At 36.8% G+C, this 25,425-nt stretch overlaps 1 protein-coding gene across 1 annotated transcript in view; it reads right to left on the reverse strand.

Annotated features, from left to right (window-relative positions):
• Nucleotides 1-25,425, reverse strand: part of ube2f (ubiquitin-conjugating enzyme E2F (putative)) — a 40,736-nt gene that overhangs the window by 9,018 nt on the left and 6,293 nt on the right. Inside the window, exons 3-9 of the mRNA XM_014024864.1 lie at nt 24,409-24,438; nt 22,818-22,883; nt 14,989-15,056; nt 13,692-13,762; nt 13,275-13,332; nt 8,202-8,234; nt 7,097-7,159 (exon numbers count right to left, since the gene is read on the reverse strand). Coding sequence (XP_013880318.1) covers nt 7,097-7,159; nt 8,202-8,234; nt 13,275-13,332; nt 13,692-13,762; nt 14,989-15,056; nt 22,818-22,883; nt 24,409-24,438 — 389 coding nt within the window. The remainder of the gene's footprint in view (nt 1-7,096; nt 7,160-8,201; nt 8,235-13,274; nt 13,333-13,691; nt 13,763-14,988; nt 15,057-22,817; nt 22,884-24,408; nt 24,439-25,425) is intronic.

A 25,425-nucleotide genomic window follows, 5' to 3' on the forward strand; every position in this document is an offset into this window, starting at 1 on the left:
TGCATTTTTCAAATTTCGCCTTGGGGCGGAGTTATCTTTTCACAGGGGGGGTAAGTTACACTTTAAATATTCCAGAACAATTTACTGAAGCTTAACGAGCTGCTAAGAGATCTTTATTGTGTTACAAAGAGTTGTAACATTAAAAAGACTGGATTTGTAATCGATGTTTCCGTTTACACAGTGGGAATAACAAGAGCATCCTCGGGCTGCTCTAACGATACAGCACCACAGCGGCCCTGCTTGTCGACAGAAAGCTGATAAAGAGAGCCAAGCTCCAGTCAGGATGTAATAAGTAAAGTGTGTGTTGTGTGTTTGTGTGTACTAGACATCCTGACTGAAGAGGCTAAGCCACTGGAGATACCTGAGGAAAGTAGTGGAGTGGGCCTCAGAGACACAAAGACAGGTGGTCTCAACAAATGATCAGTGTAATTAGTGGAGATGCACAGAATGTGTCATGCAGAGGGGGACTGTGGTGCACATGAACTGTGGAGTTTAGCCAGTCAGAGACTCTCCAAGGTGTCATTCTGTGATTTTAGAAAGTAAACAGATGGTTAAAATGGCATCATGGTATAAGTCATAAGGCCCCCACAGTCCTTGTTATGTATGCAGCAGTGATTTACATATTATGATGCTTCTGAACCATCTGCTTCTTCAGTATTTAGGAGCATTAGCATTTGATTAATAATGTATATGTTTATGCAGAAATTTGAAGTACTTGCTAAAGTACTTGCTACATTAACATTGATCGGGTGCTAAAATCACTGTTCTGATATTATCAGCTAAAGAGGTTTYGTGTTTATTTTTAACCCACAACTTATAGGAAACAAAGCATTCCCAAACACACAGACCCCCACACCCAACAATTCCTGAACTGATGCGGGTTATGTGTACTTGTGATGCAAAGAGTAGATAACTATAAAAAAATGATGCAGATAGAAGAAATGCAAACTGCTCTGTAGGGCTGTCTTGGTGAAGRTACTTTCCCTCCTGTGAGTTTGGGTGGGTGCAGCAGCGAATGGGCAATTAAGCTTCGGTGGACTTGTTTAGATTCAGACAGACAGTGAAGCTGAAGGAAAACCACAGGGAATACGATACGGGAGAATGTGACTGTTAAAAAATAACCTCTCCCCATTGACGTACTTGTTAAAAAAGGTAAAGTTGCTTGTGGGAGGTTTTAGAATGCAGAGGAAATAAAGTATAAATAGTAACTGTGCCAATTTCTTGTTGTTTCCTGCAGTTGGCTTTTAAATACATTCCTATTCTTGATTTAGTTTATTTATTTCATGATGTAGTGCAGACTATACACAGGTATATCTAAGGTATATTTACTTCTTTGTCAGAATCTCTAATAGTAGGCTGAAAAGGCTAAAATCCTAAGCTCCTATGTTCAATAGATTGAGTTATAAGCATTTTTGTATGTCCAGAAACCCCTGTTTTGAGATGAAGCCCCATCCTTAAATATGGGGTCTATTGCTGGTGCAATGTAAGTTTGACACATCTACATGCTGCTAGGTGCATCCCAAAATTTTRTTGTTTTGTGTCGGGGGTGGGGTCATTGGTGAGCCCAATGAATAGCCCTTCATCAGAGCTAAAGAGCAACAACAAMAAAAATCTGAAACTCCAATGTTGAATAGTTTGAGTTATAAGCATTTCTTATGTCCAGACACCCCCTTTGTAGATGGAGCCCCTTTCTCAAATATGGGGTCTATGGTAAAACTGTTGGCTGGCGCAGTGTAAGTTTGACACATCTACAATCCTACCGAATTTCATGCTGCTATGTGCATCCCAAAATGTTACTGTTTTGGGAGGGGGGTTCATTGGTGGGTCTGATGGATAGCCCTTCATCAGAGCTAAACGACAAAAAAATCTATGAAGTAGGGTTGGGCAATATTGGCAAAAAAATTAATCACGATTGTGGTATTTAGCCGATAATGATTAATTTGACGATTAATGCCCTGAGTCGCTGGACACCCTTATTTTGTAGTAACATGACAATTTAGTGGGAACGATTTGCTTTTTGTAAAAAATTGTTCCAAATAGTGTGAAAATTACAGATTTCAGGCTATACATCATATTTTAAATTGTGTAGATAGATAAATAAATTACAGAACTTTATTTTAATGTTCGTCATATTTGAAGCGGAGAGGAGCACTGAGCAGACTGACMGGAGTAATCCCCAGTCAGTCTGCCTGGTGGCATTAATTGTATTAACTGTCAAGTGTCAAAAAGTAATCGATTAATGTTTTTCTGACGATTAATTGCACACGATACGATTATGCCCAACCCTAATATGAAGCTCCTATTTTGAATAGCTTTTCAGTTATAAGCATTTTTTATGTCCAGACACCCCCATTTTAGATGGAGCCCCCTCCTCAAATATGGGGTCCATGGTAAAACTGTTGGCTGGCGCAGTGTAGGTTGGACATATTTACATGCCTACCAAATTTCAGGCTGCTAAGGTGCATTGTTTTCAGTGGGGGTTGGGGTGGGGTGGGGTCATTGGTGGGCCCGATCGACAGTCCTTCAGAGCTAAACAACAACAAAAAATATATATATTTATATATAAGAAAATATGAAGCTTCTATGTTGAATAATTTTTGAGTTATACACATTTTTACATTCAGACACCCCCTTTTTTAGATGGAGCCCCCTCCTCAAATATAGGGTCTATCGTTAAACCATTGGCTGGCGCAGTGTATGTCAGCCACATTCCTTCCAAATGTAACGTTGATCGGTGCAGCTGTTTTCGTACTACAGTTGACCAAAAGTCTTGGAAAAAAAAGCTACTTAAAAAAATTGCCGAACAGTAGGTAACTGTCCAGTAAAAAGGTTGTGAAAACCAACATCTGTATTGACTCAGAATAAGAAAAAAAAGTAATTCACAAATTCAATCACAGACAAAATATTTCCCKGTCTTTTTCACATCTTTATCAAGCTAAAGAGGCAGCTAATTAGCATTTACAGAATAAACATCTCTGGAAAGGACTTCAAATGTCAGAGGGTGTGATTATTCTAAAGATTATTAATCAGCTTCCTTCATAAAGCATCAAACAGGGAAATACTGAGGGAGGATGATCAGTAGCATCAGGTGATGTCAGATTTGTTTTACTGCACCATTTGTTGCTCAGAAACAAAACAGAATAAAAAAAATGTAAAAACAGCCCAATTCTGTATATTTTTGGAAACATTTACTATAGCTTTGAAACTCTGTTCCACAAATGTCAATATGTATGTCCATAAAAACACACACACTCAAAATAAGCACAGCAGGACAAATCTACAATCCCCAACAAACAAACTACACATTATATTCAGCCCATGAGAATTCTTCCTTTCAGCCACTTTAACAAGCTAATGTATTCAGAGAGCAGCTACAGGAGTAGCACCACTTTAAAAACCTGAACACACTTTAGCAAACACATCTACATACACAAGCCTGGCTGTGCGCTGGCACACACCCTCCCACACCTCCATCCACTCGCTGCTGAAGTTGATTATGGCAAGCTGTGACTAAGCGGGAGAGGGTCACGCTTGGACAACTTTGTGTTTTTAGTTGTTGTGCGACTTTAGAAAAGTACAACGGAACAGTGAAGTAGGACTAAAAGTTACTTAAAATAGATTAATGTAACGCGCGCCACACGTAGAGAGGTTTGTTTTTATGTCTCAACTTGAGATGGTTTTTAGTTTTCAGAATGAAAATGTAAATTCAACTAACTCATACTCAGCCTGCCAAAACAGAATAGCATTTACATTTTGTCCGTCTGATCATTATCAATGCAGCTTTTCTAGCAGCAGCGCTGCAGAACAGTGATGTAATTCCAAGTTATGTGGTGACATTGACCAGCATGAAACTGCAGCACATGTTTGGTGGCTGATCTGATGCTCTCTGCTCCGGTGCAGATTGCACTGAAGTCATCAGCGGGGCCAGTGCTGAGCCTCCTGCTGGAACAACCTCCTCCGCCGACCGGCGTGATTAAATGTTGGGCTACAGTGATGCCAGCAGCCTGTGGTGCCCTGGGAGTTTGTAACTGAATTCTGACCAGGGAGAACATTTCTGCTTGCGCTCATGGTGTGGAAAATATAATCATTTCACAGCAGAATGCATAAAAAAAGGATGACTAAGAAATGCAGAGGGGTAAATACGAAAATGAAAGATGACAGTAAACACTTTGCATATGTGCTGAATAAATAAATAAATGGTACCACTTTACAATAACCTTATAGATGACTTATAAAGAGTTTATAGATAGGTTATTAATTCACCTATAAACACTTTATAAATCATTAACAAATGTTTTATGCAATAATTAAGGATGAAAAAGAGACAAAACTGTCCAGTTTCTTACCAAATAATGAGACTAATCTATTCAACTTCATATTACATCTAAAAGGTGCTTATTATACATTTCACACTAGGTTACTACATTGTAAGTACAATAATAAGAAACACATATTTTAATATAGTAATAATGTACTGTATTACTGCATTATAAACATTCACAACTGTCAAAGGGGGACTTATCAATACGGTACACTATTAATGACAAACATTTATAAATGCCAAAAGTTATTTTTTAAAGTGAAAAATCCCAATTATTAAAACTTTGTGTTGATTATCAGTATTTGAAATTATTGTTCAAACATGTAACTACTACCAACAATGATGATATATCAAAAAAGTAAAAAAAAATGTCATGTTAACATACCAAATAATCTCACCCCATCCAAAATAGTGTACAGTTTTACACTTTACAATAAAGATCCCTTTAATATTTGTGGATATTTATAATGCAGTAATACAGTACAATATTATATGTTAAAATATGTGTTTCCTAATCATTATTGTGCCTACAAGGTAGTAAACTAGCCTGAAATGTTTAATACACAAACAGATTTGGCTCAGTATTTGGAAAGAAATCGGACAGTTTAGCCCCTTAACAGTCTTTGTTCCACCGGTGGGCAAAAAACGATGCGGTTTCTGCCTTTAAATGATTCAAGACACTACCGGGGGCTTTTATTTTGAGGTAACGAAAGGTAATGAAAGGTAACAAGGTAACGCAAAAGTATTGAAAGGTAATGCAAAGGTATTATGAGATAACGCGAAGGTATTGTGATGTAACGCAAAGGTATTGCAAGGTAACACAGTTATTGCGGGGTAACAGAAAGGTATTGAGATAACGCAAAAGTATTGCGAGGTAACGCAAAAGTATTGCGAGGTAACGCAAAAGTATTGCGAGGTAACGCAAAAGTATTGCGAGGTAACGCAAAAAGTATTGCGAGGTAACGCAAAAAGTATTGCGAGGTAACGCAAAAAGTATTGCGAGGTAACGCAAAAAGTATTGCGAGGTAACGCAAAAGTATTGCGAGGTCACACAAAAGTATTGCGAGATAATGCAGTTATTGCGWGGTAAAACAAAGGTATTGCAAGATAATGCAAAGCTATTGCAAGATAACGCAAAGGTATTGCGAGATAACGCGGTTTTGTGAGGTAACGCAAAAAAATGCATGGTAACGCAAAAGAAAAAAAGCCCCCTATGTTGTAGACAACTTCCTCCAGTTATTATCTTTAGTTTCACAGCATTACCAAAAAAAAGGCAAAAGACTTTTAAGTAATTTCAGGAGCAACTGTTAAGGGGTTAGTGTCTTTTTTACTATATAATTTATAAAGCGTTTACAGATTTATTAATAACCTATCTATAAACTCTTTAAAAGCTATCTATAATGGTGCGTTCACACCGAACGCGATTTCAGCGTCAGGAGCAGCAGGTTTACATACAAAGTCTATGGTGGACGCGCTTCAATCAGCGTCGGGAAGTTCTGCGGCGCCTCAAGCGCGATTAGAGCAGCGCGATTTGAACGATTTGAACGATCTGAGCGTTCGACGCGTTGAGGCGCAAATCGCTGAAGTTAGAAAATCTGAACTTTTGCAGCTCACGCGCAGCGTCAACCAATCAGAGAGACTCCACTGTGTGACGTAGHGACATATTTCCCGACGGGACAGTTTACTGAATGTTGGCCACTAACCTGAAACAGACAGAGCTCCTGCTCTTTAGCTGAAATGAGTGCTGCAGTCGTGTCCTGATCCGCAGCAATGTGTGGCAGTGACTCATCAGACTGAAAAAAATAGTCCTGAAAGCGAGCTGTGAGCCTCTTCTCTGAATTATCTGGTGAATTAATTATGAATTAATTATCTGATGAACGTGACATGCTCTGGCTCTCTGTAAATAAAGCAAAGCCACTTCCTCGTCCGACATTAAACAGCCCCACAGAGGAGGGAGGGGCGGGGCGGCTGTCGCCGTGCAGCGCAGCTGTCCTGCGTCTGACCTCAAAGTGCACAAGCTTCAAACTTCAGCGTTGGCTGCGATTTTGACGCTGAAATCGCGTTCGGTGTGAACGCACCATTAGGGGAGCCTTATTGTAAAGTGGTACCAAATAAAGTTAATACAACTTAGGATAAAAATATGACAATATATTAAATGTCAATAACTACAAAGAAAAATAAGTGAATCACCTGATGTCTGTTTTTTAAAAATCTATTTATTTTTATTTTCCTCTCTGTTACAGTGTTTACATTTCCTTATTTATTGCTTTGAAGCCTAAAGTCGCTGTGTAGTAGAGGAAAAAAACAGCAGTGAAGGGTGGAAGATTCAGAGATCTGCTTTAATGTGCTGATTTGTGGAGCCTACAGTCTACTGCAGAGATACTAAATTTAGTAGCTGTATATGACCAAGTACCCTTTCTGAATACCTTTTTTCCGTGACTATAGCTTTCAAGTACACCGTTACATCCGCTGTGCTCCCAGAAAGGCTGCTTCAGCCCACTATACCAGATTAAAGCACTCTGTTACCACATTACTCCACCTACTAAAGCAAGATGATCCCACGGTGCATTAATGAAAACTGCAGCACAAAATGTAGTTCAAATAGATTTCCACGCAGGGCTTCCTTAGTGGCCTGGATTTTAATATGATTAAATGAACTACAAGCACGTCTAAGACACTAATGGAGAGGATTTATGAGTGAATTATCCAGCAGTCACTGCTTGTGGCTACTCTACTTGATGATTAAGAGGAAAAATCCTCCTGAATGAGCCTCACCTTGTCTCTCAGATGGTGCTCTGCTGCATCAATGTTCAGTGGATCATCAAAGTTCAACAGGTCCTGCAAAAGAGGTGATAAAAGGAGCTCAGAAAGTACACAAAGCCATGGAGAAATGAGTAAACACTTGGCTATTCATGCCCCGATCATCACAAACGGTCTGTCATTTTACAGGAAAACTTCTATTCTTCAATCCGTGGGTTAAATGTGAAGAAAAGCTGCTGTGGGAATTGCAGCCCACTTCAATACCATTTACTGTGCTCAATGTCACCCCGGCTTCTGTCACTGCCACAAACAAAACGGTTTAATTACACAGCTGCCTCAGAGATGCCACGCAACAAGAGCCTGTTGTTAGAGATATAAAAGAGGGACGGCCTGAGACTTTATTCGGTGATTAAATGGGGAGATTTAGGTCATGACCGTGTATGTGTCACCATTATCGCTGTAAACACACTGCCGTCCTCAAGATAAGAGAAATATCATCCGAAATAGCAACAATGAAAGACACGTACAAGCTCACATTTAGTAGAAAATGTTGCGTCAATGACTTCATTTATCAGACTTCATAATTATTTCATAAGTTTGTGTAGTTTTCTGTTTGCTTTTAAAATCCCAAAAGCATCTTTTTATKCTTGCTTCATAAAGATATATTTCTAAAAGTATAATCATATTTAGTTTTATTTCTTTATTGTATAACTCACTTTAATGAGGACTACGTAATGGCTGTATATTCATATGAAGCAGCTACTGTGTATCTCTACAACATGTGCAATCTGATTTATTTGGTTAAAATTTCCAATTAGTTCTTCCTAACATTAAACATGATTTACCTGAGTAAAACTTGTCTCATTACAGCGATAAAAAGAAATTAACACATTCCTCATTTATACATTTCTGAGTTTAGACTAATACCATCTGCAACCAACATAATGAGCAGCTTTAAGATTTGTTTAAGATCCAAATAATTCTGTTTATGTGAACTTGTTCAGAAACCTWACTGAGGAATAAAAAAAGTTACCGCTGGGTAAATTATGCTTTCAACCATGAGGGCATTTATTCTCCAAAGAAAGACCGAAGGTTTAAAGTACAAGTAAGTTCGACTTACGGTAAACAAAGAGTTCAATCCCCAGACCACATCCTGAAAAAAAGAAATATTGATAAATCAAAATTTAATTCCAATAAAATGCACAAGTACTGTCATATTTATAAAGGTGGTTAAACCTGAACACATATAAATGCTGTAAATGYAAAGAGGAAATTTATTGTTTTCTTAAATTAGATTTTTATCAATTTCCAAACCAGAGGTTCGACTGAAACATCAGGTTAATGACAGAATGATCTGCAATACAAATATTAGCTACAAATATCAAGCAGAAAAAAATATGTACTACTGTTTATTTATTTATTTATTTATTTAATTCATTTATTCATTTCATTTAAAAATAAAATAAAAAATTTATACACTATTCACAGCAGGAAGTCTTTTGCTCCACTTGCTTGGTCCAGACCTAAAAGTGGACTTATTTTTTTCCCTTTGGTGCGGATTGCATTCACATTGTGTTTTTTGCAAGTTGACTATTATTTATAAATCAAGCCACGCAGGACACAGTTWTTGCTCCCATTGGCCAAAAATGATGGRGGCGGGACTGAGCACAGACCTGGAAATAAAGATGATGTTAAAACAACCGACTATTWAAAAAGCAGTTCATTCAGTGGAGGTTTTGCGATGRTATAATTCTGGGACAGCATTGTCAGATATGTGCAACCTAAAGGAGACTGGATGCTCYGTGTTCCCTGACCCACATTAGCGTTAGCAACAAGGGCTAATGTTGCTCAGCTACGGTGGCTCRTGAAGTTCAAAAAGGCACGTTTCCTGTACTTGGTTCGATTCAAGGCCAGTCTGTATTCACACCAGAAGCAAACCGCACCAGAGTTCATGTGGAAGCGGACCCAAACCAYCTCAAAAATGGGTCTYGGTCTGGTCACACCRGCATAAAAGGTCCGGACCAATGGGGGRAAACAAACTCAGTCTGTTTAAAGYGGACCAAATGTTTCAGATGTGAATACACCCCAACTCTAAACCGTTTCTGCAGATTATGTTTTCTTTTTAACCGAGAAGAGTGAGGTGTGTGTCATCGCCTGAGTACACTACTTTTGATAATTACTCTCACTTCCCACTCAGCAATCATGTCCAAAAAGCAATCAAACACAATGAGAACCTGAGTAAAAAGCATTACCGCAGGGCCCCCCCAGGAGTCTCATCATGAAGCCACCACATCAATTCCAACTGAGGAAATCTCTTCACATTTCCCCATCATCGACCAACACCAATATTTAAACTCATTTAAACTGTTCTGTCAGCTGAAAATCACATCTGCATATACCAAGTAAATAAAAACAACTTCCCTACGACTTGGAAAGTGACAAATATTACAACTTACTGTTAAAAAGCTCAATTTTTACAATAAAGTTCTCTTAATCCAGGTTTTCTGACAGCAGAAGACAAAACACAAGTGGAAAAACAGAATGAGYCCGGAATAAATTGCATGAGCACAATATGTGTGCTTCAAAGAGGATGATTAAAAAAAGTTTATAACCAATGTGAGTGTGAAGGTATTTCGTGTGTGGGCTGGAGGAGAGTGGTGACAGCATCGCCCACACATGCAGCCCTCTTCTGATTTTGAAGCTTTTGCACTTTGTTTTTCTCACATTGTTGTGCACTCGCAGTGACATTTGTGTGACGCACATGGACTCCGGCTCGACCGCTTTCACGCGTGCGACAACATCCACGCCTACCTTTTAGCAAACAAGGAGCCCTTTACCCAAACAAATAAACACCTGTCAGACAGCAGAGACGGGCAGCCAAACCAACACAGCAAATCAGTTTAACACCATGTGTGGTAGCTATACACTTGAAGAAATTTGTTATGTYAGATACTGATTTTAAAAGCACTWCACCATTTTCTTAGTTTTCCTTTTTAAGTATTRACTTTTATAATCCATTGTTTAAMTATTGTTATGTCTTGATTAAAATAGTTTAGATACATGCCTGAAACATTATCACAACACATAAGAAACTGTTTATAAAACATTAGGTGAGCATTGCTTTTCAGAGTGCCTGCGATTCAGCCGTAGGCCAGTAGTGGGCGTACCAGGCACTGAAGAACATGTACTTTTAGCCGGCATTTCCRGTTTTTCATTCACTGTGGGTTTCCTTCTTGCATTGAGAGCATTAAGTCCTCGTTCATTTCCAGTCACTGGTGTTGTATGGTCCTCATTCCTTTCCCATTTCAATTTATTCATCATTTATGTGTTTTCGTCTCGATTTCRGTTAATGAACACGAAATTTTCTTACACACTAATCCTCAAAGTCTCAAACTATTTTCAGATGATGGCCAAATTAACTTTAAGCTTTGCTTTAAAGGAGCAATATCACGTAAAATCAACTGTTTTGAGCTTTATATCATGTTATAATGCTATCCTCTCATCAAAAACATGCCCAGAGTCTTRTTTTGACTCATTCATGCATGTTTGAGAATTCCTGTAGTGTCCTGAGGCAGCCAGGCAGGGGAGCAAAAACCACCGGTTGGGTCTAGAACTACCTTTTGGGATCAGCTCCTCCTCTGGACTGTCTCCAAACTGAGCTTCCTCATCACAGAGCACACAGACAGAGGCCAATTTCAAGGTGATCAGAAACGGAAATGATGACAAGTCAAGTTTGTTTTTGATTTAAACATAAAAACAGCATTTTAATAACAACTAAAGCAGGGTTCCTACAGTTTAAAGCAAGTTAAATTTAAGAATTTTAAAGACTTTTTAATGCCATGTGCAATTAAATTTAAGACCAATTTCATAATAAAGACAAAAGACAAAAAAAACTGTAGCAGCAACTCATGAATCAAAGTAATTTTCGTTGAAGTATTCAAATATTTTGCTAATAGAACAATTGTTTTTATCCATATCTAACTGCTTTTTCATTAAATATAGCAAAAATATTCTTAGCAGTCAAACGACCCAAAATTTGGAGTTTTAGGACCCACAGTGGGGTCTTAAGCCCAGCTCGCTGTAAATAAAAAATTTAAAGTGCCAGTGACATCAAAATTTATAAGTGAACGCATTTTTGGAAAGACAACATTTTTAACATATTACAAAATGAATTTCACGTTGCTCAGATGGACAGTTGTTGAGATATTTGCATATGAAGTAACAGGAAGTGATGTCAAAGGGGATTCTCTGCATGTAAATATTTTAAAAAATAAATGTTACCAATTATTTTAATATTTGAAATGAATCACAATCATCCTATTTATAATGTGTTAACATTTTTAAGACTTCTGAAAGATTGATTTAAGACATTTATTAAGGCCTTATTAAGACTTTTTCAGGATCTGCAGGAAGGAATGGCTGCTTCTCTAAAATCGTTACTGATGTCTTTCCTTCTTGGCGTTGTGTAATATGAACCTGGATCTTTCAGAGCAACAAACTTCTAATTTCATAGAGATGGTCAGACTTGAAGACTGATTCTTACTAGTTAACTTGTGTGCAAGTAGTAGGGAAGTACTGGGCTTTTCATCCACTGTGTTATCATTCTGGATTCAGTTTTTGTCATGTCTTTTCAGCCCTTCATCAGATTCATTCCCACCAAACTTACAACTTAACAAAAGCAGCAACAACAGAAACTCTCTTTTCAAAATGTGGCATTTTCATTTAAAAACAACTTTCAGTTCTGCCACAGACAATTTGCATTCAAGGAGGTAAAACTGGTGCAGGTGCTGAGAAACTTGTTGATCTGGTCTTGGGACTCTGCAGAGAATAACAGCCAGCTTTARTATGGAGGGCTGAGCTCCTTCTTATGATACGTATATATTTTTTTAAGGCTGAGGTGTCTATCAGATGCAATTTTCGTCAAATCTTCAACGAGGATAGAAGAGAGCGCCCTTGCTTTAAAACTTCAGTAACCACTCTAACAGCTTGCACAGGAGAGCATCATCAAGTGAAGGGTAAATCTTGAAAAGTCAAGGCACACCTTTGTATGCAAATGAAAGCTTTTCATTGTGAAGTTTACTTTACATAACTCTGCAAACTCGTTTTTTTATTATATGCAGAGAAAAATAGAATTTCACTGACCCTATTCAGTATTTTCTGAACACTGTAAGTGTAGCGGAGTAAAAAGKTGGCGAATAATAAGAAAGGCCCCGTGTCACGGAGAGTCACCATTATTTCTTTTGTGTTCTTAAATATCTATAAAATCACAGTTAAATAAGCATTTAACTATTAAAAGCTTGGTTATACAGTACAAGTTTCTGCTCCTGCAGATAAGGAAAAACTGTGATGAGATACAGAGTAAGGTCCGATTAGAAAAACACCCAACATTGCAAGTTTTATGAGAGTTACTGGATTTTAGGAGAACATTTTATATATATATATATATATATATATAAATAAAACCATGGTCAATCTGATCTCAAAGATCACAACAAAATCCTGATGAGAACATCATTTGACTGATCAGTCGGGATCACATTGTGCAGACTGCTAGTGATAGGAGTTATTTTAAAAAAAAGGGACTGTGCCGCAATGTTTACTTTCAAAAAGGAACTTCTTATAACAAATGACATTTTCAGCTGAGCTGCAGCTGCAATGCTTTAAATCAAAGAAAAATCATAAAATAAAAGTTTTGTTTAAACAAAAACAACAGAATATTAATATGTCATTCACTTTTTCCCCCTTTGTTAATTCCAACAAACTGGCTTGAAAGGCCATGAAAACATTGTATTTTTCATCTACAAATTGAAACTAAGCGAACTTCTTAAAYGAGAAGAGAAAAAAAGTGTAGTTGCTTTTGATTCAGTTTGTTAGAATTATCATGTCTTGAATCACTGAGAATCTACAATATATGYGTATTTGCCCTGTTTTTGTTTATTTTGTTTAACCAGCTATAAAGTAGTTTTGAACCTGATTTTTTTCATGTGAATTGCTCTGCAACTGGAGCATAAAAAACAGATCAAACCATCCACATCTAAGACATTAATGATGCTGGACTACAGTAAACTGGTTATAATAGATTGGTTATGTTGTCTATTTTTTTATTTTTCAAACAACTTCAGCCTTTTTAATAATAAAATCAAAATAACATAAATACAAAGACATATTTCATAAATGAATTCATTTAAATTACCTTTAACGTTCTGGTCGGTGCCCAGCCTGTGCCGTCAATAGAATGCTCTCGCAACAAGCTGCACGGGAAAAAATAAAAAATAAAAATGTATTTGCAGCAACGGACAATTGGCCGAGACATTTTGTAGCTATTCCTATGTTATCCTTCATCCACTCCTGGATTTTAAGTCATTAACAAGGTTCACAAGCTTCAACGTGTCTACAATTATCACACCAGTAAAGAACAAAGAGCTTAAAGGACCACTATAGACCTTAAGAGAAAAAAAAGCTTCTCATCTAAAAGGCTTCTTCACTTWAAACTGAAGAATGAACAGTGAATCRTAGAACATAAGTGAGGTAACCCATCAGTTTATTACTAAAAGAAAAGAAAAAGTGTTAAAACACAATRAAGGACACATCATGAATCAAACACAGTTACCTTAAACAGATCTCTCCATTTTCTGTGATATTTGGATGCCATATTCTGGTCAGACATCTGACTTTAGGAGGCTGAAGATTGACACAAAGACAGACAAAAAATACATATATTTAAATTTAATTATTTTCAAGTCCCACAGTGGCTTTTTAATCCATAACCATCAGACATAACATTATAAGAACTGTCGAGTAAATAAGATTTATTTTGAATGATAATAATATGTAATATAAACATGCATCCGAACATTAACGAGGTTATTTTATAATTTACAACCAATCTAAAATATTTCAGATCTCCAACAGGCCACACTAYTTTTGCTTCACTGTTGTGTCTGGAAAAAAATTTTTTTAGGAAAGGCTTCAACTACACACACAAAGACCTTCAAAGCCCCCAGCCAACAATCTAATGACAGCATTATTGGGAAGAAAGTCTCATTCGTGAATATTCAACCCCACAATTTACAGGCTTCAAAAGGATCTACTGCCAATGTTCTGTGACCAAACACATCAGGACACCCTGAGAGTTCTGTTTATGTCCTGACAGCTCAGTTTTGTTTGTGAAAAAAAGGAACCCTCCTAATACAGTATTAGACTGGGTACTCATAAATGTTTTGGAGAGAGAATGCTCCTAAGCAGGGGGGAATATATCTGTATGCTACTTTAGTTAACATTTTCCAATTCAATTTATAGTAACATATGGTGCTTTCAAACTACAGAAGCATTTTCACAACTAATATAACAGTTTGAAACAAGTTCCCTTTTTTTTCCACACTGAACTTCACAGAACTACATTTACATTTTTTTTCAGCTCCTGCTTTAAATTAGATACTTGCTAAGCACAAGAAAAAACAGTCAGCGGTGAGGGAGATCGGTCCCAATATAAGCATCTGCTGACTGAAGTCAAACACTCATGTAGCACCAACCATTTTGGAAAATATATTTATAATATTATGATATTTATAATACTAAAATACAGATATTTTGCTAATTTTGATCCATTTTTGATTCTGGGTGGGAATAAAGGCTAGACCGTGCAAATTCACAGCCACTATTTTCCAGTCTTTGCAATCTAAAAATAACCCGGGCCACCTAGACCAGGTAGGCCGGATCCTTTGAAGGACCTAGCCCCTGAATTTAGACMCAGAACGATTAACAAAAAATAAAATAGCTGAAGCGAGATGAATCAAATCTTAATCTGAGGTAACTAGATTAAACAAATTAAAGCACATTTTCCTGAGCTCTTTTTTAGGAAAACAGCAACACTTGTCTTATTTTCTGTTCAAAACTGGACTACTTACCACCATGTTATAGGCTTCAGGGACAACTATTTCAAACTGAAACTTTCCACTTTGGTAGTAACCCTCATCTGAAAAAAAAAAAAAACACAATGACAAGAAGCAACAGAGTTTATGGCAATTAATAAAATATGTCATTTAAACCATTGATTATCATTGTCACAATCAAGGTCAGCATAAACTGAACAGCTTTTTTATCAGAAGAAATACAATTCTGTCAACAAAATCAATAAATTTCATTTACAGTTTAAGACAAAACCATCAGAAAAATGTCAATGTTAGATAATATTTTAGGGTTTATTTTAAAGAAAAGAAGAAAATCACAACTGAGTTGCCTTTTCCTGATGTTTCTCCCAACATGGACAGAATCTGCATTTCTTAGACAGAAAGAAATGTAAAGATTCACTGAACTTTCTTCCAAACAAAGTTGTTTTATGTGAGCAATCAATCAGTAAAAACCCATTAGATAACATCTGTAGGTCAACAAACATTATTGAGATATTGGTTTTATAGCTTGAAAAGCCTGATTGCATCTCAGGACGACCATATGGTTCACCTTTTGAAGCCCTGTGGTTTTTAAGGACACCTTAAAATGGCTCCAGCTGAGTCAGGGTTCACAGGGCGTAGAGTTGGAGGCTGAGAGGGATGAAATGCCTGCTGAGCTCATTTGAGCTTTCACAGGTAGACGGTCTCTGACAACTACTGACTGAGCTCGAGAGTCTAACAGGAGGGGAAAGCACTTTATAACTGGCTGTGTAATGATCTTACTGTGGGTGTGCGCATGGACAGATAATGAGCTCTGCAGTCTGAGGAGTCAGCATCCATCAGACTTCAAACTTCTGTCTTAAAACATCTCCCTCAGTGATAATAATACTGACATAATGACAACTCAAAAAGAAAGAAATAGAAAGTTCAACAAAAAATGAATAATAAAGGGTAATTAGTAAAATTCCTTTTGGATGGTTAACTGTTTTTGACGAAGCCAAATGTCAGTGAGTCGTTAATCTGCTGATTTCACTGAGTAAAACAGCTTTATTATATGCATAAATACACATTTTGCACTGTCCACCCACAAAAGGTACATCATTATACCAAAGAGAAATGTTTCGGCTAAATACATTTAAAACAAAATTAAAATTAAGTAATGAGAGGACCAAAGAAAGATGAGGTTAAAACCCTCTAAGGTCCAGCACGCTCCAGAATGGACATTATGACACATGTAGCGGCTAAAGGCGATTCGAGGCGATTCTGGTCCACCATTTAAGGGTTAATGCAACAAAAATGGCAGCAAGCTGAGTGCTCATTTAAACTGGGTTGGACAGCACAGACTTCAAACTCTATAAAAATAATGTTTTTATGTTGTTTTTTGTTTCTTTATTTACTTAAAAAAAAACCTAACCTAACCCCTAACCAAAACCAGATTTATGATAAATAATTTTCGCCATAATTTTGTGAGTATTTCTTATGCATTTTCTGCACATTCAGTGAATGTTTTGTGACCAGGAAGAGCTTGAATGCAACATGACACCCATTTTTCTGATTTTCCGAAATGCATTTCCAAAGCAACCAATAAAAAAAAGTTTGTGAGAGTTTTGGAGACGGGAGAACGGAGCATAGTCAACATTTTGGTTGWGCTGAAAATAATGATACCAAACAAGGCAAGGTAAATAGTTTTTAAGATGAAAATATAAGGATAAATTCAAAATTAGCCAAAATGACCATTTAGACCCCAGACCYTAGAGGGTTAAAASAGCAACACTAAATAATGGATGGATGAATGGCCACAGGAAGGGCAAGAGATGAGAACATAGAAAAGAAGAAAACAGGAAACTTTGACTGCATAACAGCAATGTTTTCCCTACATTGTTAATTAATATGGAAGTCATTATAAAACGAACACATAAGCTAAAGAGAATGTGAAAAAATTCATTGTCAAAATGAAATAATCATATTTTAATGAAAAACAGTAAATGTATTCATTCCTTGTTGCCCCTCAAATTCACCCACTTTCCAATATAGGTTTGCTCATAAATTTGTTATTCGTCTTTCTGTAGCTTGATGCAAAGCAGAGCATAAGTTATCAACACGTAAATCAGTCAGGAAAAAGCCTAAACATCTGAAACACGGAGATGAGGCGATCGGTGCGCCAGTTCTTCTTTCATCTGTGTACTAGTAATACTTCAAACTGACGGGTCGGATCAGGTTCACCTCAGAGTGTTGCTGCTGTCCCCATTCCTCAACGATACGGGGGGTCTGAGGCCACAAAACAAAACTGCTGYGTGAGAAAATAAACAGACAATCCAACTGCAAAGGTCAATGACTCTAACTGTAGTTTAGAGAATATATATACATATAATAATAGAATGTAAAAAGCAAAGAACCTGTAGAAATGTAAGGCAAATAATTGCCAATATTTTTTTTCTTCTTTCTTTTGTCACTTAACTTGTGTAAAGTCCTGAGGAAGTGGGACAATGTGCAAATGTAGGGGGGATTCTCCRGGGTCCATTTACTGCCAGTGTGCATTTTGGTAAAAATTGCTGCCTCGCACTCTTTTTCTGCTGACCTATGTGCTGCTTTAAACCCTGCTCATCAATACTTGGATGGATTCAGAAACATGTGGTATGGATACAAACACAAGACAGTGAGTCTCATCCATCACCGCAGGAGCTAAGATGAAAGTGCTGGACTTTTTACATCACGTCCTCCCTCTTAACTGCCTTCCAACCTTCTGTGTGTCTCATATTTCACACTTTGAGAGCAGATCTTCTGTAGAAAATCTCTCATTGAGAAGACTCTTAATCTCTGATGCTCATGTGTAAAAATGGATTAATGAAATATACACTCACCGGCCACTTWATTAGGTACACCTGTCCAACTGCTCGTTAACACTTAATTTCTAATCAGCCAATCACATGGTGGCAACTCAGTGCATTTAGGCATGTAGACATGGTCAAGACAATCTCCTGCAGTTCAAACYGAGCATCAGTATGGGGAAGAAAGGTGATTTGAGTGCCTTTGAACGTGGCATGGTTGTTGGTGCCAGAAGGGCTGGTCTGCGTATTTCAGAAACTGCTGATCTACTGGGATTTTCACGCACAACCATCTCTAGGGTTTACAGAGAATGGTCCGAAAAAGAAAAAACATCCAGTGAGCGGCAGTCCTGCGGGCGGAAATGCCTTGTTGATGCCAGAGGTCAGAGGAGAATGGGCAGACTGGTTCGAGCTGATAGAAAGGCAACAGTGACTCAAATAACCACCCGTTACAACCAAGGTAGGCAGAAGAGCATCTCTGAACGCACAGTACGTCGAACTTTGAGGCAGATGGGCTTCAGCAGCAGAAGACCACACCGGGTGCCACTCCTTTCAGCTAAGAACAGGAAGCTGAGGCTACAATTTGCACAAGCTCATCGAAATTGGACAAGAGAAGATTGGAAAAACGTTGCCTGGTCTGATGAGTCTCGATTTCTGCTGCGACATTCGGATGGTAGGGTCAGAATTTGGCGTCAACAACATGAAAGCATGGATCCATCCTGCCTTGTATCAACAGTTCAGGCTGGTGGTGGTGGTGTCATGGTGTGGGGAATCTTTTCTTGGCACTCTTTGGGCCCCTTGGTACCAATTGAGCATCGTTGCAACGCCACAGCCTACCTGAGTATTGTTGCTGACCATGTCCATCCCTTTATGACCACAATGTACCCAACATCTGATGGCTACTTTCAGCAGGATAATGCGCCATGTCATAAAGCTGGAATCATCTCAGACTGGTTTCTTGAACATGACAATGAGTTCACTGTACTCAAATGGCCTCCACAGTCACCAGATCTCAATCCAATAGAGCATCTTTGGGATGTGGTGGAACGGGAGATTCGCATCATGGATGTGCAGCCGACAAATCTGCGGCAACTGTGTGATGCCATCATGTTAATATGGACCAAAATCTCTGAGGAATGCTTCCAGCACCTTGTTGAATCTATGCCACGAAGAATTGAGGCAGTTCTGAAGGCAAAAKGGGGTCCAACCCGTTACTAGCGTGGTGTACCTAATAAAGTGGCCGGTGAGTGTATATACACTATACAGATAATATAATATATATAATTTGATGCTTTCATTGATATGCCAGTATTCAACGAGAATGCTGATTTCTATAAACTTGTGCAGGTCTGATTAGTAGGGTTGTTAAAATCGTATTGTGCGGAATTAATCATCAGAAAAACTTTTTGGCACTGATGATTAATATGATTAATGTGATTTTAGATTTCCCCGGTCAGTCCGCTCGGTGCTCCTCTCCGCTTCAAATATGACAAACATATTTTTAAAAAGTTCTGTGACTTATTTATCCTAACTCCAGTTTTACTTGGTCTATCAACACATTTAAAAACTGATGTATAGCCTGAAGTCTGTACTTTTGAGAAACTTGGAAAAGATTTTTATTGAGAACAAAACTTTCTCATTAGTGTGATTTTAATTGGTCATGTGACTAAGGATATGAGRGCATCCAAGGACTTGAGAGGATTAGTCGTCATATTAATAGTTATTGGCTAAATTCCACAATTATTTGTGATTCATTTTTTTGCCAAWATCGCCYAACCGTACTGATTAATAGGATGGTAAAGTTAAAATCTAACTTTGCCTACCGTTGTGCAGCATCATTTGGTTTCTATTGACATTTATGATGTTCATAAAAGCTCAGTAAAATTTGAAGCATTAAAAAGCAGAACTTAAATGTCAACAATAAAGCAAATGCAAGAGGAAGAAGCAACAATATGATGTCACAAAAATGACGGTGATGGAAAAACAGCATTTGTTCGCTCCGTTGAGCTGTTTTTAAACATGCGAATCGAACAGAAATAATCTGGTTTGTGAATGCGCAGCGTGGAATAATTATCAGGTGATTATGTGTTAATTATGACAGCATGAATAATGCTGAGAGCTAGAGCCAACAGCTCATCAGTCCCATCAGAAATGTAAAACAATAGAAACACAAATAAGATCATAAAAGGGCACAGACAAAAAGAAGAGCTCACGGAGCCGCGGGCTACATTTTCTCTACACAAGTCAAGATGATTTCWCCTTACATCGCATACAACATACACAACAGCCTGGACCCTGAGGCAAGCTTCCTGTGCATCTTAAAAATTGTCTGCTGTGTAGAACATCAATATATCTGTGATGATTCAATTAGGGTTATAAAGACAAGCAAACAAGGGTACGTAACTTCGAGATTTCTTTCCTTGTTCATTTTCTATTTAGAACCGCACTGACAACAAAGCTTACACTAAACTCTGCTCAAAATAAAAACAAATAAACTATGAATTAAGAAAGAAAAGTTCATTTCAAAAAACAAAAGTTAGGACAAATATTAAAAACAATGATATGTCTGTTAGAGGGGTTTATGTGTGGAATAATTGTGAAGAATTAAATCTGTTTTTCACCCATTCAATTTAAAATAATATATAAAAATTATTTGCTACACAAAGGTTTGATTATGATTGTTCGCTGTTGTTTGAGTTTGTTACAAATTTGGTTAGAATTTCATTGATTTCCTTTAGAAAAATCTATAGGAAAGATGTTGCCGTTTTTTTAAATATATGTATAAAAAATGAAGATATAAAAAAATGCTTCTACCTACACTTTTTTTTTTTTGGTCTTCGTGTTTTTACATTGATAGGAATTCAAAGATTGTGTATTATTTATTTTCCGTATTAACTCTGATTTGTTTTCATTATTCTGTACTGTATTGTCTTATAAACGGTAAGGTTTAAAATGGCCGATTTAAATAAATAAAATAAAAGAATAAAAATTAAAGAAATTGTGATAATACACAGGTATCTATTCTATTTAGTATAAAAAATGACATCAGACAAAGGAGCATGATGAGGTTTACAGGGGGTGAGAGGGCTGTGTCAGGAAAGACAGACTTTCTGAATAATTGAAAAGTCTTTCTCTGAGAACTCAATTTCCATATTAACACCTCTTTTTTAAAAAAGCGCAGCACCAATCATTTTCTATTACAGCTGATCTTTGCTTTTCTTTGCAGATATTGCTGAGGAAGTTCTCTGAAAAACGCTAACCTGAAATCACAGTGCCTTTGAGGAGCAGCGTGGTAATGAATTACAGGAATGCACATGCTCTCACAAATAGCTCTTAAATATTAAAAATAGTAGCTAAATAACACTGACTTAAAGCACCTGTGACATGCATATCCTTCAAATACAAAAAGTCAAAGAAAACACATTTATATTTAAGAAACCTGGCATAWTRCAAGTGMTTTTACAAACTGTATCAYATAACTGGCAGACTTTTATTTGAACTTGGCTCAAACAAAGGGAAACAGGAAGTGATGTCAAAGAGGATTTTTTTTAAGAAAAAGAACACCCTGGTCTTTGTTTATTGAAACAACAATGTTTGAGCTCTGACTCTTCTTCATCACTCTCAGATAGAGACTCAAAATAATCTAAAGAAACATCAGATTCATCTCTACAGTCTGGGTTGTTAGCCATTGTAGCAACGCTCTGTTTACATGCAGATATTCCCCTTTGGCATCACTTCCTGTTTCTTCACATGCAAATATCTCAACAACTGTTCATCACAGCCGCATGAAATATTATTTGTGATGTATTTTCAATGTTATCCTGCCAAAAAATGCATTCATATTCATATTTATCACAATAATTTGGTGCCACAGGCTCTTTAAAGTTCCTGTGACATGCCTATCCTTCAAATACAAACTGTCAAAGAAAACATATTTATACTTAAGAATATTGTTATAATACACATGATTTTATCCATTTTGTCACATACTGTAACTGGCCTATTTTCTTTTGAAATTGGCTCAGTCAAAGTGAAACAGGAAGTGACATCAAAGGGGAACTCAATAAAATAATCTCTGTTTTCGTTTATTAAAAATATATTATTTAAACTTTAACTCTTCTTCATCTCTCTTTGATAGAGACTCAAAATAATCTAAAGAAACATCAGATCCTACTCTAGTCTTTGCTGTTGGCTGTTGTAACGATGCTCTGTTCACACGCAGACATTCCCCTTTGACATCACTTCCTGTTTCTTCACATGCAAATATCTCAACAACTGTTCATCTCAGTGGTGTGAAATTTGTTTTGCAATATGTTATCAATGTTATCTCTCCAAAAATACATCCAAGTTTATAGCAAAACTTTTGTGTCACAGGCACTTTAAAGTAATATAAAAAAACAGAACTAAAACTATTAAGAGGAAAATCACAAAAATAAAGGGATGATCTAACTTTCCAAAATTGTGACAAAAACACATGTCCTATAGTCAGGGTTGTTTTTAATGATTATATTGCGTGTCAAGTTTATATTATTTGAAATTAAAATATTTTGTCCCTTGCTTTACTTAGTAAGAAGGGTGTCTTGTGTAATTCCTCGTCAACGTGATATGTTGTACAACCCCTCGACAGGTAGCCCACTTAGCTCAGAACACTGCTGAGCAACCAGAATGGTTTTTGGGATTAATGAAAGTGCAAAGTTAATGTAGAAATACAAATGAGCTCAAAGCTCCTTTCAATGTAAATGAACTCAGACCAAAAGAAAACCTGCTAACAGCATCGCGCTCATCAAAAAACCGTTCCTTCTGTTTAAAAAATCCATAATACAGTTTCTTATGTATGATATTAACATATGTAACAGGTTTAATTTTCTTTGATGTTTTTAATTTCAAAGTTTTACATTGCATGTAGCGTTATCTAACAATTACTAAAACAGAATAATAGTGTGCGATGAGACAGGGTTTTGTTTTTTAATTTATCCAATAACAAAAGGAGTTATTCACACAGAAGAAGAATCTTTCTCCTACCAGGAGACACCGCCAGCTGAAAATGGTGCAGCTTATTCTCATCTGGAAAACAGGCTTTGCAAGTACCTGCAGTGTGATGGGAGACAAAATAACATTTGTTTGAGTCATAAGCAGCTCTATGAAAGTTTATAAGAACATTTGATTTCTTTCTTTGTGGTATTAAAATCAATAACTGAATATTTTTCTATAAAGTTCTTATGAAACCAGTTTGTTTCAGCTGAATAAGAAACAATTTGCCTTTAGGTGTCCCTATGGCACCATATTCCCCCCTAGTGTGTAGTGACAGGTACTGCCTGAAATATTACTAACACAGTGTGTTGTATTATATACTGTATTTTTGTGTGCTTCTCCATGTGTTTTAATTTGTGTATTCTAACTAAAAAAATATTGTTCAATTACCTCTGTTGAGATTGTCTCGGGAGCTCGGTTTCTGATTCACCACGAATGAAGAAAAATCTGAGACTCTCTTAATGTGTAACGTGTAATTAGATTTTAGACAAGTTCAAACTGTTGCACTGCATTCCTCCTTCAAACACATACTTGTTCTTGTTTAATTGAGAAGGCAGAACGAATACAGCAGCAATCAAGTTACTAATTCATTTATTTACCTCCATAAAAATAGAAAATGTGGCCAACACTGAGAAGCTGACATTAAATTATTCTGTGATTCAAACACCTAAACACTCTCATACCAAACATCACAATATAATAAAAAGAAACGCTTTTTAAGTGTATGTCAACACTTTTATTTGACAAACAAAGCTGTGCCTTGTGTTGAATATATGAGCGAGTTAACGAATATTTTTGCTTGTGGTTTGCCTTTCATTTCACTCTTCTGTTTCCCAGTGTCCTTGTTTGTGTCAGACAAGGCTGGTGTACTGATCAGGTAAGCTATGCAAATGAAATGATTTATAAATCAAATACTGCTGTCACCGAGCACGTTTTATCCAGTCAAAACAACGGAAACAGACGAGTGAGGAGAAAGACGGCACAAAGGCAGAAGATTTTTTTGGTTTTTACTTGTTCATTTGGTTTTAATAATTCCAYTATGTTTTTAGCTAAGGTTTTCTTATTTAAGATGTAAAATTACACAAATAAAATAAATACAYTACAGGCTCACAGTTAAACCAAATATGCTCCATTCAGTCAAAAGTAACCATGACCTTCTGTGTGATGTGTTTCGTATGTTCTCAATGGAGGAAATCCTCAAATTAAAGTCTGTGTGGTGTGAAATCTGTTTGAGCAAATATCTCCCAAKACCAGAAATAAATCAGGCATTACGCCCCTTCAGACCAACAGCAAACATGTTGATATTTAGTCCCATAACTCTTTTTCTGCTTCATACAGAAATATTTATGTGGTGGAGCTGGAACAGCACGGACGTTGATGAAACGACTTTAAAGAATGTTTTTATCTATTTATTTATTAAACCATCAGTTGACACAAACATACTAATTTTTTTTTTATTAAAAAAAAGTTCAATATTCAGTTAATTTACCATGTTTACCAAATGTACTGTTAAAAATATCAAAGCAATTTGCTAAACAACAAAATCATAATTTGTGGTTACAACATTGTAAGGCATACTTACTAGGAAGATTGGCTTCAAGTTCTGCTACTTCTGTTGAGACAAAACAAGAGCGATGAGTTAAAACGAAGCAAATAAGTGAAATATGGATGTGGCACACAGCATAGCATCGATAAAATGCCTTCAAAAGACGCGGTGAGGTTTATACAGACACCAGAGTAACGTCAAATTAGTTGCAACCTCAATGATTTATTATGGAAGGTGTAAAATTGCTCTTTCAGTAAATATTATTAAACTGAGCTTCATATGGGATAAATCTCTAAAGCAYGTTGGTGCCTAAAATATCAAAGTAGTTGGAATAATGTATAATTAGGTCAATATATTCAAAGCACTAACAATCCAACTCCTTTGAAGTTGTTCTGCAAAATGTTTAATGTTTAGATTCCATCTGTTATCATTTACCCAATTATTCCTTTCAGGGTCACTATGCGAGGGGTGGGGACTATGGTGGGTATGAGGGCCAAAATTAAGGCTATTGTGCAACCAGCAGTTGCTACATCCTTGTAGCAGGAGGCTATATTTATTCATAAGCCAGCTATTGATCTGATTAATGATGGGCCGGCAACGATAACTGAGAGGCCGGYGCTGGTAAATGAGAGGAAGACTATTCATTTGTGTTAGCACTGGAGAGGCTAGTGCTATTATTTTATGTTTCTCTTTATACGARTTATGAGAAATATCTATATTATAAATTTTATTTCAACAGAGAGAAGACTAATTTAATACCCTGTCAAAAACTGTAAAAAGCCCCAACTTGATAGTTCTGGCTTTTCTCATAACTTGGCTAAAAATGAGAGGGGAAAAAAACACTGCCGTCCATCAATATACAAGGGCAAACACAGCTGCTAATTCAGGTTGTAACTAAAGCTGTCTGCTTCACGGTAATATGTTTTATGTTAAATATTTATGCTTGACGTCATGTTGATCAGTTGATTCTGTCTAAGGAACACCTGTCAGCATGTTGCTTATAGGTTTTGTTGAGAAAGTTTTCTTTATTCAAAAAAGATTTTGTCTAGTAAG

The sequence above is a fragment of the Austrofundulus limnaeus genome, unplaced genomic scaffold (genome assembly GCF_001266775.1).
Source record: "Austrofundulus limnaeus strain Quisiro unplaced genomic scaffold, Austrofundulus_limnaeus-1.0 Scaffold443, whole genome shotgun sequence".
NCBI classification, from domain to species: domain Eukaryota; kingdom Metazoa; phylum Chordata; class Actinopteri; order Cyprinodontiformes; family Rivulidae; genus Austrofundulus; species Austrofundulus limnaeus.